Consider the following 14,198-nt stretch of genomic DNA (forward strand, 5'->3'; position numbering starts at 1 on the left):
CTGTCGGTACGGATGCAGCACCCCCCTGACCTCAGCTTGCTGGGCAGGGGTTAGCTGATCCGAGAGGGGAATTGTTTCCAGGGGGGAACCAGCTCTGGTTCCAGGGAATAGATCTACTAAAGGGTCATCTCCCTGCTCCTCCCACTGTCCACACACAGCCAACACCACATTCCCCTTGGCATAATATGGCTTCATCATATTCACATGGTACACCCGGCGGTGGTGCACTCGGTTCGACAGCTCCACCACATAGTTTACCTCGTTTAGCTGCTTGACGACATTGAAAGGGCCCTCCCAGTCGGCCTGTAGTTTGTTTTTTGTCACGGGGATGAGAACCATCACCTGATCCCCGGTGGCGTAGGCACGGGCCCGCACCATGCGGTCATACTAGACCTTCTGCTTCTTCTGGGCTCTGGCCAGATTCTCCCTGGCCAGGCCCACGAGTTCAGCCAGTCTCTCTCGGAAGATCAGGACATACTCCACCACTGACTCTCCATTGGGAGTGGCCTTCCCCTCCCACTCATCTCTCATCAGGTCCAGGGGGCCCCTCACCCTCCTTCCATATAACAGTTCGAAAGGTGAAAATCCGGTAGACTCCTGGGGCACCTCCCTGTATGTGAACAGCAGGTGAGGTAAGTACTTGTCCCAATCCTGCAGGTGTGGGTTCATAAAGGTTTTCAGCATCATCTTTAGCGTCCCGTTGAACCTCTCCACCAGCCCATTGGACTGGGGGTGATAAGCTGAGGCCCAGTTTTGCCGGACCCCACATTTCTCCCAGAAGCACCGGAGCAGGGCCGACATGAAGTTGGAGCCTTGGTCTGTCAAGACTTCCTTGGGGAACCCCACTCGGCTGAAAATGGTCAGGAGCGCATCTGCCACGGTGTCTGCTTCAATGGAAGCTAAGGGCACTGCCTCGGGGTAGCGGGTGGCGAAATCTACCACCACTAGAATGTATTTCTTCCCCGACCGGGTCGTCTTGCTGAGAGGCCCCACGATGTCCATGGCCACCTTCTGGAAAGGCTCCTCTATGATGGGCAAAGGTCTCAAAGCTGCTTTCCTCTTGTCCCAGGCCTTCCCCACCCTCTGACAGGCGTCACAGGATCGGCAATACTGCCGGACCGTGGTAAAGACCCTGGGCCAGTAAAAGTTCTGTAGCAACCTCTGCCGAGTGCGCCGGATTCCCTGGTGCCCTGCGAGGGGGATGTCATGGGCCAGGTACAGGAGCTTGCGGCGATACTTCTGGGGGACCACCAGCTGCCTCCTGATCCCACAGGACTCTACTTCCCTTGTGGGAGCCCATTCTCGGTACAGGAACCCCTTCTCCCACAGGAACCTCTCCTGGCAGCCTCTCCTCATCCGTACCACCCTGAGGTCAGCCAGGTCCCTGAGCTTCCGCAAGGAGGGATCTTTCCTCAACTCGGCCTGGAACTCAGCGGCTGGGGAAGGGATGGGGACTGGTTCCCTCTGATTGGCGGGGTCTGAGGCCACAGCCTCTCTGAGCCATGCCCCTTGGCGCTCCCTCCCCACCAGTTGCTCCAGTACGATTACGTCAAGCAGGTCCTCTTTAGTTTAGGCCCCAGCTGTCCACTTGCGGGCATATCCCTGCATCCGGTTGACCAGTTGTAGGTAGGTGACCTCAGGCGTTTTACGCTGACTCCGGAACCTTTTCCGGTACATCTCGGGGGTCAGCCCAAACTCACGGAGCAGGGCCTGTTTGAACAGTTCATAGTCCCCTGCCTCTGGCCCTTTCATTTGGCTGTACACCTCCACGTCTTTGGGGTCCAGTAAGGGGGTGAGAAACTGGAGCCTGTCTGCAGGGTCAACCCTGTGCATCTCGCCCAGCACCAAACTGAAACTAAACCCTCCCAGCAGGCTCCCTCCTGCAGCCTGTCTTCACATTCCTGGGCAGAGGTGTTACCTCCCCCTCCTCCTGGCTCAGGTGACAGGCTCTCAGGTCTCCCATCCCCGGGGCACATTCCCAGGTCAACACTCCCCTCTCCCTGCTGTGTCACATCGTCACACCATGACACAAGCTCAGCACCTCCTTTTTCAGTGTGTCTGGTACAAGCAGCTGATACCTGTACCCATCACCCACTGTCCGATACCATATTTCACCTTTAAACGCCATGTTTTCCCACTGTGACCAGAAAGTTTTTACTGTGGCATTGTGACAGGACACAACGTTCCAGGGTGGCTGTGTTTGCCTGTTGATTTGCCAATCACACACTATCATGAGATCAGGATCTTGTCATAGAATCATAGAATATCAGGGTTGGAAGGGACCCCAGAAGGTCATCTAGTCCAACCCCCTGCTCGAAGCAGGGCCAAATCCCAGTTAAATCATCCCAGCCAGGGCTTTGTCAAGCCTGACCTTAAAAACCTCTAAGGAAGGAGATTCCACCACCTCCCTAGGTAACGCATTCCAGTGTTTCACCACCCTCTTAGTGAAAAAGTTTTTCCTAATATCCAACCTAAACCTCCCCCACTGCAACTTGTCTGTCTCTCTCTCTGGTCCAGCGGGGCCTAGTGCTGGTCTGTGGAGGGACCGTGCCCAGCACTGCTGCAGGGACACCCAACCAGCCGTCTCACCCTGTATCTCACCACCACCTGTGACAGTGTCTCCTCCTGGCCTTGCAGGTGAGGGTGGCTGTCCTGCAGGCCATTGGCACGCTGGTCACAGCAGGGTACCTGGATAAGGTGGAGGGATGGCCTCTCAACTACATTGCCCTGCAGCTTGCTGTGTCGGCCAACTCGCTGGTAAGGGGCAATGTCAGCTCTCTGCCCATCAGACCTGGATTCACCCCCCCCTCACCTCCCACTAGTTGCTCTTCCTGCCGCTCACCTCCATCCCCATGGCATGCGAGTCACACTCCTTTTGGTCCCCTTCCCCGCAATGCCAAATTGGTGCAAATTGCACTTTGCCACTTACAACCGGTTTCTGGCCAGCTCGTCCCCAGCAAGGAACGCACTCACCCCCAGATCCTGGCTAATGGGTTCACCCCAGAGATGCCTGCAGGACCCTCCCCCCACTCCCTGCCGAGTGTCACCTGCCCCCCCACCTCCCAGGCACCCGCATGGGAGCTCCTCCTCCACGCAGAGTGGCCTTGTGCTCATCTTTTCCAGGAGCGTCCAGTGCGGAGCCTTCCCCTGGGGGGGCTGCTGGAAAAAATGGTCCAGAAAACCAGCCTGGCCACGTTAGAAATAATCATTGCCTCGGGCAGGGGGATCAGCCAGGTGAGTGACTCCATTGGCTTAAGTGCAGTTACCTGGGGGGGGGGGCAGAACTGGGCTCTGAGGGGGGAGGGGCATAGAGGGGCTCTGAGGGGGGCAGGGGAGGGCAGAGCAGGGCTCTGAGGGGGACGGGGAGGGGAATAGAGGGGCTCTGAGGGGGGACAGGGGGAGGGGCGTAGAGGGGCTCGGAGGGGGAGGGCAGAGCGGGGCTCTGAGGGGGACGGGAGAGGGGCATAGAGGGGCTCTGAGGGGGGAGGGGGAGGGGCAGAGCGGGGCTCTGAGGGGGACGGGGGAGGGGCGTAGAGGGGCTCTGAGCGGGGGAGGGGGAGGGCAGAGCGGGGCTGGGAGGGGGAGGGGCAGAACAGGGCTCTGAGGGGGGCTCTGAGGGGGATGGGGGAGGGGGAGGGCAGAGCAGGGCTCTGAGGGGGGGGCATGGAGGGGCTCTGAAAGGAGTGATGCATCAGTCCACCAGCAGGGACACAGGCTAGGACTGGTTGGGGGGAGCTGGAGAGGCAGGATTCACCTAGCCCTGGGCTCTCTCACCCTCGTCTCTGCAGGAGCTGTGGGCACGGCTCCTGGGGTACGTTACCCGCACCCCCTACACTGATTCCATGACCCCCCTGTGCCGCTGCCTGAGGATCCTGGCCGAGAAGCGGCAGCAGCACAGACAAGCAGCCCACGACTGCAGGGAGCCAGGTCAGTGCGGCAGCACTTGGCCCCTGGGATCACAGCCCCAAGCTGCCCCAGTCATGGGCATGGGGGCCCTGGGGTACCAGCGGGGATCTGCTAGGGGAGGGCAGGCCCCAGGGAGCCCCTAGTGTCCTCTCCCACCGTGCAATGGGAGCTGTTCTCCGTGGGATGCAGAGGCAGGGGCGGCAGGGGGGTCCTGAGGGCAGTCCCTGGGGGAGAAGGCCACATGTCTGCACCTCTGCATATGCTCTGCAGTGCTGCTGCTGGTCAGATGTGCCCACCCCTACCCCCAGCACAGCTCTGCTAGTGGCTGCCCTGCTGCTCTGCCCCTGTCCAGGTTCCCGGCAATCCCCCTGTGTGGCGTGGGGGTCATGGAGCAGCCTGGGCAGCAGGGGAGATGCAAAACCCTGTCCCACTGATGCAGATGGCCCCACTCCCATCAGGAGGGCACACTGGCTCTGGAAGAGCGGTGCCCCAAACTTGACTGCTCACAGCTTTTTTTCCGTCTTTTCCCAGTGGCATCTCCGACTCCGCAGCAGCTGCTGGCCCGGCTCCTGGTGAGTGACTCACTGTGACGTTATTGACATAAGCTGGGACCGTATAGATCATTGTTGCAACCAAAGTCCTGTAGTGGCACCAAATCTTGTATAAAGGGGGTCAAATGAGGTGTCTAAGACCAGGTTATGGTTTGCTGGTTATGATTATGCTGTCTATATGTGTATCATTTTTATAGTTAAAAGTTATGAATATTGGCTCTATACTGTCTGTATTTCAAACCTGTGCTATGCTTCTGGGGAACACTCCAGACAAGTTGGTGTCAGTTCTGCCTAGCCTGCTTGGTGGCCCATTAAGGACCATCAGCTACACAGCTGACCCAGTGAGAGAAGGCAGACATGCCTTGGGACTCAGCAAGGTGTGCAGGGACCTGCCTAAGGACAGAACTCTGAGGGTTTTCCAGGCCATGTGATGGACAGCTTGTCTTTGGACAAAGAAAGAAAGACCACATGGCAAGAGACTATAAAAAGCTGCTGCAGCTCCTCCATCTTGTCTTCAATCCTGCTTCTTACCTCTGGAGGGACTTTGCTACACTGAAGCTTTGAACGAAGGACTGAAAGACCCATCCCAGCTGTGGATGTTCTCCAGAGACTTGATTTGAACCTGCAGTTTATTCTATCACTGCTGCAAGCCTGAACCAAGAACTTGGCCATTACTGTATGTCATTGATTCCATTGAACCAATTCTAGCTCTCATCTCTATTTCTTTCCTTTTATGAATAAACCTTTCAATTTTAGATTCTAAAGGATTGGCAACAGTGTGATTTGTGGGTAAGATCTGATTTGTATATTGACCTGGGTCTGGGGCTTGATCCTTTGGGATTGAGAGAGATCCTTTTTTCTTTTACTGGGGTATTGGTTTTCATAACCGTTTGTCCCCATAACGAATGGCACTGGTGGGGATACTGGGAAACTGGAGTGTCTAAGGGAATTGCTTGTGTGACTTGTGGTTAGCCAGCGGGGTGAGATCAAAGTCTGCTCTGTTGGCTGGTTTGTTTTGCCTTAGAGGTGGAAAAACCCCAGCCTTGGGCTGTAACTGCTCTGCTTTAAGCAATTTGTCCTGAATTGGCACTCTCCGTTGCGTCCCACCAGAACCAGAATCGTTACAGTGGCGTAGTCGTGCTAGGATCCACAGAACTAGGTCAATTAAACTTTGGGTCAGAACCCCACGCTATCCAAATTTGAATTTTGGTATTGAGAGTTTGGTTGGTTAAAGAGCAGTTGCAATGGGTGAGCAAAGAGCATATGAGGGCCTTGGCAAAAAAGCCCTGGAACATTTGTCTTCAGAAAAGGGGATAAGCTTTAGAAAGAAAGCTACGAATCAAGAACTGAGAGATCTGTTAATGGCCAGTGATCAGAAGGCAGGAGCAAGCCCTTACCTGATGCTAAAGAAGCTGCAGAAGCAATGAAACTGCAAGCTCTGAGAGACGGCCTGCAGTTGGAACATGAACAAAAACTGGCAGAAATTCGAATGAGAGAGAAGCAAGCCTTTGCCCATCTGGAGAAGGAGGCTGATGAAAGAAAGGAAAGGGCTCGCAGGGGGCATCTGGAGCTGCTGGCTGCTGAGGAGAAAGCTCAACAAATGCAACAGGAGTCTCACCAGATGCAGCAGGAGACAGCTAGACTCCAGCTCCACGTCAAAAAAGCAATGGAAGAACAGCAGAAACTGTATCCTCTTGAAAGTCCAGTTTATAACTATGTTGATATATTGTATTACTCTGAGCAGTTTTCTGTGTTTAAGCAGTTTTCCTATGGCAAGGGAGAGGGGGATTCTAACCTGGTGGGAAATAGCTTTTTGTCTGTGCAAAAAAGCTGTTTGTCTATGAATGAAGTTTCTGAATGTTTGCCTAATGTCTCAGAAGTGAATCTGGAATTAAATCAAGCACAGAAAGATCTCATTGGTCAGGAAAATGTTTCTCAGGAGCAGATTAAAGTGAAGGGTGAGGTTAAAGCCCTAACTGAGGAAGGAAAGGGTAGATTTTTGATGGGTGATGGATTGTTGGCTAGTGCAGCTTGTAAAAGTGAACCTGAAACAGGTAACTGTGATTTGCTGGAAGTAGCTCAGTGTAGTGAAGAGAGCAGCAGTTTATCTGTGCTGAGTGGCAATGTGCCTGGGAAGGAAAGTTTGGATGAGCCTAGGCAGCCTTGTGAGCTGATGGCTTTGTCTAGTCAGCAGTTTCGGAAAGCGAGGATAGTGGAAGATGACAGGTTTCAGAGGAACAGCCGTGTTAGTCTGTATTCGCAAAAAGAAAAGGAGTACTTGTGGCACCTTAGAGACTAACCAATTTATTTGACAGGTTTCAGAGGAACAGCCGTGTTAGTCTGTATTCGCAAAAAGAAAAGGAGGACTTGTGGCACCTTAGAGACTAACCAATTTATTTGAGCATGAGCTTTCGTGAGCTACAGCTCACTTCATCAGATGTATACCGTGGAAACTGCAGCAGACTTTATATACACACAGAGAATATGAAACAATACCTCCTCCCACCCCACTGTCCTGCTGGTAATAGCTTATCTAAAGTGATCAACAGGTGGGCCATTTCCAGCACAAATCCAGGTTTTCTCTGAAACCTGTAATTACTGAATGGCTGATGGCTGATGCTGTGGCTGGATGGGCACTGGCTGGGAGGGAACTAGGCAGACAAGGTAGAGGAGATGAGATCTTTTATTGGACCAGCTTCGGTTGGTGAGAGGAGACGCGCTTTCAAGCATGAGCTTTCGTGAGCTACAGCAGCTCATGAAAGCTCATGCTCAAATAAATTGGTTAGTCTCTAAAGTGGAAGATGAGTGTCCCTGTACCTTACCTGTTACCTGTGTGGAGAATTGGGACAGTGAAGGAAATGTGCCTGTGTCTGTCAGGGGTATTGACTTGCCTATGGAGGGAGCTACCCCAGTCTCCAAGCAATTGTCTGCAAACAGCCCTGTGTGCTGGGACATGGGAAATGAGATCCCAAGCTGTGTGTCTGGTAAAGGAGAATGCGTCTCCCACTCTTCTTTGTCTGTGGAGCAGACAGAAGGTGCCTTTCAGCCTGTGATGGTTGAGAATAGTGCAGTTGTCTGAGTTGTTTCTGGATTCCACTAAAGCCCAGGAAGGGAATGGTCCTAAGTTTGCGTCTGTTAGGGAGACTAGCACTGTAACTAGGTTGCATCCAGTTAGTTTCTTAGCAAAATCCCAGAGACCAGACAATTCTGGTGCTTGTATTTTGCCTATTGCTAATGTGTGGCTGGGAAAGCAACTTTGTCTGATCAGCGTGATACCCTAGCCAGGGCACAAGGAGAGCATAAAAGTGATTTGATTGTGTTACCTACTGATGGTGTGGAAACTTGTAGCAAGAAGAAAAAGATTCCTGAACTTGTGTATGGCAAAGGGAAGGAGAATGATTCTGATCTTTGACTATGAAATCTAGCAGTTTGCCTGAAAGGGGATTGTGTAGAAATCTGCCTGATGAGTCAAAGGTGATCCTGGATGTAAATAGAAAAGGAGTACTTGTGGCACCTTAGAGACTAACAAATTAGTTAGTCTCTAAGGTGCCTCAAGTACTCCTTTTCTTTTTGCGAATACAGACTAACACGGCTGCTACTCTGAAACCTGGATCTAAATGAGACCCAGAAAGAGTCTGTTGTTGCTCAGGGAAGTGTTCCTTTAGAGCAAGCCCTAGGTGAAGAGGGTAAGGGAAAAATTTCTGTGAGGGGTGAGTTGTTGCTTAAAGAAGTTCCTGAGGAAAGGAATCCTCATGGTAGTCTTTGCAAGCAGTTTGCTGTAGCTAGCTGAAGGCTGTGAAAGTGATTTAATCAAGAAAGTTTCCATTCCTAATGGCCAGGAATTTTCTGTTGTGAATGGATCCACTGACTTTCCTGTTGAAAGATCCAGTGTGGATAGCTTTGAGAAGGTCTCAGATGGAGTGAAAGCTGTTAAGAAAGTTGAAGAGTCCTATAACCAAGTGGCTGTGTTTGGCCAGCTTGTTGGGGACACAAGGTTGTTGAGAGAGGAATGTCTCCATGCTGATTCTTTGAGTGAACAGACTGTGTCTCGGGTTCAGAGGGAAGACTGGGTAGCTGAGTCTGCAAAGCAGAACAGTTGTGCAGTTAATATCTCGAGAATGCAGGGGATGGCAGGTATACTCTCATCTTTAGACACTTTTTGGATAAGACCTGTAGTCTCTCAGTGAACTTAACATCTGATTCCATGTGGAAGCAGAGGTTGGTAAGGGAAGGACAACAGAACTTTGAGTCTAGCTTGTTAGTGAAAATGGATGGTTTCTCTTTCAGACAGAGCCCAGCCTTGGAATTGGTAGCAGTTAAGGATCTGAAAACTGGTGAACTGGCTCCTGTCTGTGGTAATGCAAATTACTTGGCTGGCAGGGAGAAGGACTTGCTAATAGCTGTTAGCACAGAGAGCACACCCAATCAGCCAGTGAATTATGTTAAGCAAGAGGAATCAGGGTTTGATCCTTCAGGACAGGGAGGAAAGAGAGACCTTAATTTTGCAAAGGGAAGCCACAGGCTAACCCTAAAAGTCCCAAACCCCAATAGTATTGAGCCAAAGGTGTGAATAACAAACATGAATGTAGATGAAAGAAAAGGAGTACTTGTGGCACCTTAGAGACTAACCAATTTATTTGAGCATAAGCTTTCGTGAGCTACAGCTCACTGAGCTGTAGCTAACAAAAGCTTATGCTCAAATAAATTGGTTAGTCTCTAAGGTGCCACAAGTACTCCTTTTCTTTTTGCGAATACAGACTAACACGGCTGCTACTCTGAAAGATGAATGTAGATGGACACTTGGGATGAATTTGTTATTGCTCATGGTAATTTTGGTAACTAATACGGTGCTATTACCAATAACTGTAAAAATGTACAATGTGCCTAATCTTTTGGAAAATCCCTTGAACATGGTAAAAGGAATACATGAGAACACACTTTGTGTTAAGAGGCCTTGTTATACTGATGGTTCACAGTTAATGCCTGTAAACAGTATTGGAACTTTTCGCAGGGGAAAGACATTCCAAACCTGATGTGCTGTATAAAAAGGGAAACTGAGGCACACTACCATATTGCTTTAATGGCTAACTGCCAAGATTCCTGTACTATAAAATACAGTAATATCTACATTAAGTTGATGTAAATTGGGTTCCAAACATTTGCTAGAGTTTGTATGGATAAAGTAGTCATGTCCTTTAGCTCTTGGCAAGATCACATGAGACATACAGGAACCATGCTGGAAAAGCAGATCCAATCAGCTATTGTTCTAACCATGTTTTACCTTGAGTTTGTAAAGAGATTCAATCATGTTATTGAACATGACTTTGATAAACCATTTCGGTTATACACCAATACTTGCTGTAGTAAGACAGAACCAAGGATGGGGAGCTCTTGGGATGCAGTCAGTGATGGTTGTGTCATCCTTTGAGAGAGATCCTTTTTTCTTTTACTGGGGTATTGGTTTTCATAACCGTTTGTCCCCATAACGAATGGCACTGGTGGGGATACTGGGAAACTGGAGTGTCTAAGGGAATTGCTTGTGTGACTTGTGGTTAGCCAGCGGGGTGAGACCAAAGTCTGCTCTGTTGGCTGGTTTGTTTTGCCTTAGAGGTGGAAAAACCCCAGCCTTGGGCTGTAACTGCTCTGCTTTAAGCAATTTGTCCTGAATTGGCACTCTCCGTTGTGTCCCGCCAGAACCAGCATCGTTACACTCACACTGAGGGTGGGCCCCATCACTGGGGAGCAGCCCCTGCAAGTCTCAGGTCCTCATTGCCCTGGAGGGAGGGGCAGCCATGATGGGGTCCCTTATCTAGAGCTGCCCATATGGGGACATCCCTTTGCCCCCTCCCTGACTCCACCTTCTGGGCCCCTTGTTCAGGAGGAAGACGCTCAGCACATGTTTCTTGCACGGGCCCCATGCTGACCAGGGCCCGTTCTCTCCCCTCCCCAGTATGGAGGGGGCTCAGCTGGTGCAAGTCACCTCCTTTTCCTTCTCAGGTGCTGTCAGCATCCCCCTTCAAGGGAGAAGGGCGCGGAGTGGCTGCCCTGCTCCTGCTGAACGCCCTGCGCCCTGAGCTGTATGGGGACGAGGCCGAGCAATGGTGGATGGAGATTCCAGCCATGGTCCACTATCTTGACGGTAAGGGGTGGGGATGGGAGCAGCTGGGATGGGCAAAGGGAGAGCAGCAGACGGAACCGTCCTGCCAATGCTCGTTCCTATCGCAAGCAGTGGAGCCAGGGAGAGCACAAGGCCTCTTGGATTGTCGCACCTGCAGCCTCCTGCTGCGTGGTTAGGTCCCCGGATGTCCCATGGCAGGGGTTGGGATGGATCTGTAGAGAGGGGTCAAGAAAATAATTGGTGAGCAAGCAGAGTGAGGAATGGAGCAGGGAGAATAAGGTGTGAGCAGAGCTGAACTATGGGAGAGAGAGCTGCTGAGCACACAGCCAGCGCCCTGCGACCAGACTGGCTAGGGTTGGCTCCTGGGAAACCCAGATGGGACATGTCTTCCCTATGAGGCCATGCCTCGTTGGAATAGGGTACCTCTGTCATGGGAGCAAGGGCAGGAACTCCAGTGTGGATGGGACCCCTGTGTAGAGAATCCCCATGCATGGCTGGAAGGGCAGGAACTCCAGAGCAGATGGGACCCCTATGTAGGGACCTGCACAGTGTGAAGGGCAGGAGCTCTAGTGTGGATGGGACCCTGGTGTAGGGTCCCCTGGGAAGGACAGGATGCCAATGCAAATGGGATCCCAGTGGAGTCAAGGGGATCCAGAAGGGCATCCGTGGGGTGCTTTGTTAATGGCCAGCTTGGTACCCCTCTCTCTAGGACATAGCAAGTTCTCTCTGGACCAGACCGCGTGGGAGCACAAGCTGTTGGAGGTAACACGAGGACTTCTGTTCATTCTCCCAGCCCCAGAGTGGAGCAGCCCTGGGCTAGTTCCTCATGGAGGGACCTGGGTTAGAGAGTGGGAGTTTGGCCTGGTGTCCTTGGCCAGAATTTCCTGTTGCCCCCACCCACTGTTGGGCTGTTAAGCAGCTGCCACGCTCCACCCCAGAGGGGGTTGCATTTCACTGAAAAGGGGGTTCCCGTGTGTTACTGGAAAGAACATTGGGACGAGCAGTGCTATGGAAGCGAGCGTTAGATCCTGGGCCAGGGCTGTCTCTGCTGGCACCCCTTGTGGTCAGGAGAGTTGCCCCAGCAGGTGATTTAGCACACTTGCTCTGCCAGTTCTTAAATGCCCAGCTCCTCAGTGCCCAGTGGTGAGAGCCCCCTTGCGTTTATCTGTGGGGGGAGTCCCTGCACTGGGAGTGGGAGCTGGAAGCCCCTGAGCTGGGCTCACTCGATGCTGGCCCCAGTGTCCTCCATCTAGAACCGCAGCCCAGGAGGGCTCTGTGGAGGCTGGAGGCCAGGATCCCTCATGCGGGTGAGAGCAAAGGAGGAGACTCTGCCCCTAAATGACCCCCCTTCGGCTCCTTTCCTCGCAGTTCCTCCGAAAGACCTTGGAGAGGAGCAAAGAGGGTGGCTGGAGCCAGGATCTGAGCCAGGAGCTGGGCCGGCAGATGGGCAGCTATGCCAGTGGCTCTGTGGAGAAGGTCAGTTCCCAGAGAAGGCCTCTCTAGCGCTGGGGGGCTCTGGGGAGGGGCAGGGGGTGCTGGGACAGTCCCACACGAGTGAGACCAAGCCCTGCAGTTCCCCCTGTGCATGTGGGGCCAGCCTCTGCCTGAAGCTACAGGTCCTGATCCTGGCCCAGGCTGGCGTGGCCTTCGCCCCAGCAATGGCACAGACCACCCTCACCGAGACTGGGGCTGGCCCCTCCCCTGCACTCTCTTTCAGGCTTTCCTCTGCAAGGTGCTGGGCACAGCCCTGGCCATGGGCAAGGATGTGGCTGCAGTGACAGGGCAGCTCCGGGAGCTGCTGCGCATGACCGACTATCTGAATGACACAGAGACGGAGGTGAGGGGCTGAGACCGCCTGCACCCCAGAGCACCCAGCAGCTCTGGAGGGCCCTTCCCCCAGGAAGAGGCCTATGGCCTTGGTGTGCAATTGGAGCTCCTGGGAGTGACTAAGGAGTGACTGGAGCACTGGGCCCGGGGACTGGGGAGACTGGTCGTGGCTGGGAGCCCTGGCCCCGGGGACTGGGGCAACTGGATGTGGCTGGGAGCCCTGGCCCCGGGGAGGTGCTGATGGGTCTCAACTGACCCCGAGCTCTCGCTCCCAGTGCCTTGGCTCCTGCCTGCAGCTCTGTGCCAGGGACCAGCTGGATGCCATCCTGAGAGCTCTGGGCGACTTTGAGGAGGAAATGGCAGAGGGGGAGGATTCCTGGCATCTCAGCCTGTGCAAGGTACAGCACCCCACCTTCTCCTAGCCCCCAACCCTGCCTGCATGGGGCTGTTGGCTGGGGTCCAGGCCAGCAAGGCACAGGCGCGTGGTGCAGAAGGGCTGGGCTGGGTTAGCCAAGTTTCTGATTGTCAGAGCCCACGGCTGGCCCAGCCAGAACCATGGTTCTGACCCTGTCTGGGTTGGGACATGGAGCCACTCTGTCGCCACATGGCTGGGGGGATCACCTGAGGGAACTGGTTAAGTAGGCAGGGATGAGGCTTGGGGTCACCGCCGGGGCATGTGGGGAGTGTATGGGGAGCCAGAGGTTTGTTCTTGGGGGGGTTTGGTGCTGGACAGGGCCAGGGGGACGGGACAATGTTTATAGAATCTAGGGAACAATCTTCCCAGCCCGTGAGCCCCAAGGAAATGCCTGCCCAGGGCCGCTGGAGCTGAGGAGGGAAAGGCCTTTCCCCAGAAACGTTCCTGCTCTTCTCTTCCTTGTCCCAGGGCCTGGCCCCATGGGAGAGGGACAGAGTGAAGAGCGCCCTCCTGCTGTTCTACAGCAGTGCAGCAGCCCAGGCACCCCCCCAGCAGCTGCTCCCTCTGCTGGTGGATGAGATCATACCCAAAATCCTGCACCATTACAGCACCAGCTCCCAGGTACCTGCCCGCAGCAGTTGGTCCCAACCTCCCTGCCACCTGCCTTCTGAGATTGGGCTCCCAGGACCTCACAGGATCGGGTCTCAGGCCGTGGGGTGAGGGCACCATGGATTGAAGGGGCCACTGATGAGTCCAGGGCAGCCACGGGGCGAGGGGAGGGGGGGAGAAATGGATTGATGGGAGGATAGCGGGGATGGAAGGAGACAGCTGGGGCCCTGCTCACCTCTTAGGGCCCTGTGGCTCCCAGCCCAGCCCTCCTCCTTTCCCTGGGCCATATAGCTTTAAACCTGCACAGGGACCAGAGGGAGGTGGGTCTGAGGGCCCCCTGGCACAATGAGCATGGCTCCATGCTGCCCCCCCCCCCAGGGGGAGGTGGCTCTGGGGGCCCTGGCTTATCCCTGGAGGCTTCAATGCTGATGTCTGACAGCTGCTCCCATTTTGTTTTTCAGGCGCTGGGACTAAACGCCAGGCAGATGGTAACGAGCAGCGAGTATGATCCCAGTGTGTCCCCCCAGGGCCCATGCAGCTCGGGCCAGGGCATCTGCATGAATTGTGGGAAGGCTGGGGCTGGGCCAGGCTGTGGGCTGCTGGCAGCCAGGCTAAGTCTCAGCCCTGGGGATGCTGGTGCATAGGACTAGTTTATACTGCTGTTCCATGAATCTGGTTCTCTTCTGTGGGGTTGGGGTATTCATAAGCTTCTGGGCCCCTCCCCATCCGGGTGCCATATGACTTTGGGCCCTTCCCATGAGGGGCGTGATGG

At 53.9% G+C, this 14,198-nt stretch overlaps 1 protein-coding gene across 1 annotated transcript; it reads left to right on the plus strand.

Moving 5' to 3' along the window:
* The first annotated feature begins 3,157 nt into the window (after window positions 1-3,157).
* Window positions 3,158-14,079, plus strand: LOC142069509 (maestro heat-like repeat-containing protein family member 2A). Its single transcript, XM_075120818.1, has 10 exons — window positions 3,158-3,234; window positions 3,789-3,927; window positions 4,438-4,478; window positions 10,455-10,596; window positions 11,285-11,337; window positions 11,944-12,051; window positions 12,293-12,412; window positions 12,678-12,800; window positions 13,286-13,438; window positions 13,888-14,079. The coding sequence occupies exons 1-10, from the start codon at window positions 3,169-3,171 to the stop codon at window positions 14,068-14,070; spliced, it is 1,128 nt and encodes a 375-aa protein (XP_074976919.1). The 5' UTR covers window positions 3,158-3,168; the 3' UTR covers window positions 14,071-14,079.
* Window positions 14,080-14,198: the final 119 nt, after the last annotated feature.

Source organism: Caretta caretta, chromosome 17, assembly GCF_965140235.1.
Source record: "Caretta caretta isolate rCarCar2 chromosome 17, rCarCar1.hap1, whole genome shotgun sequence".
Lineage (NCBI taxonomy): Eukaryota > Metazoa > Chordata > Testudines > Cheloniidae > Caretta > Caretta caretta.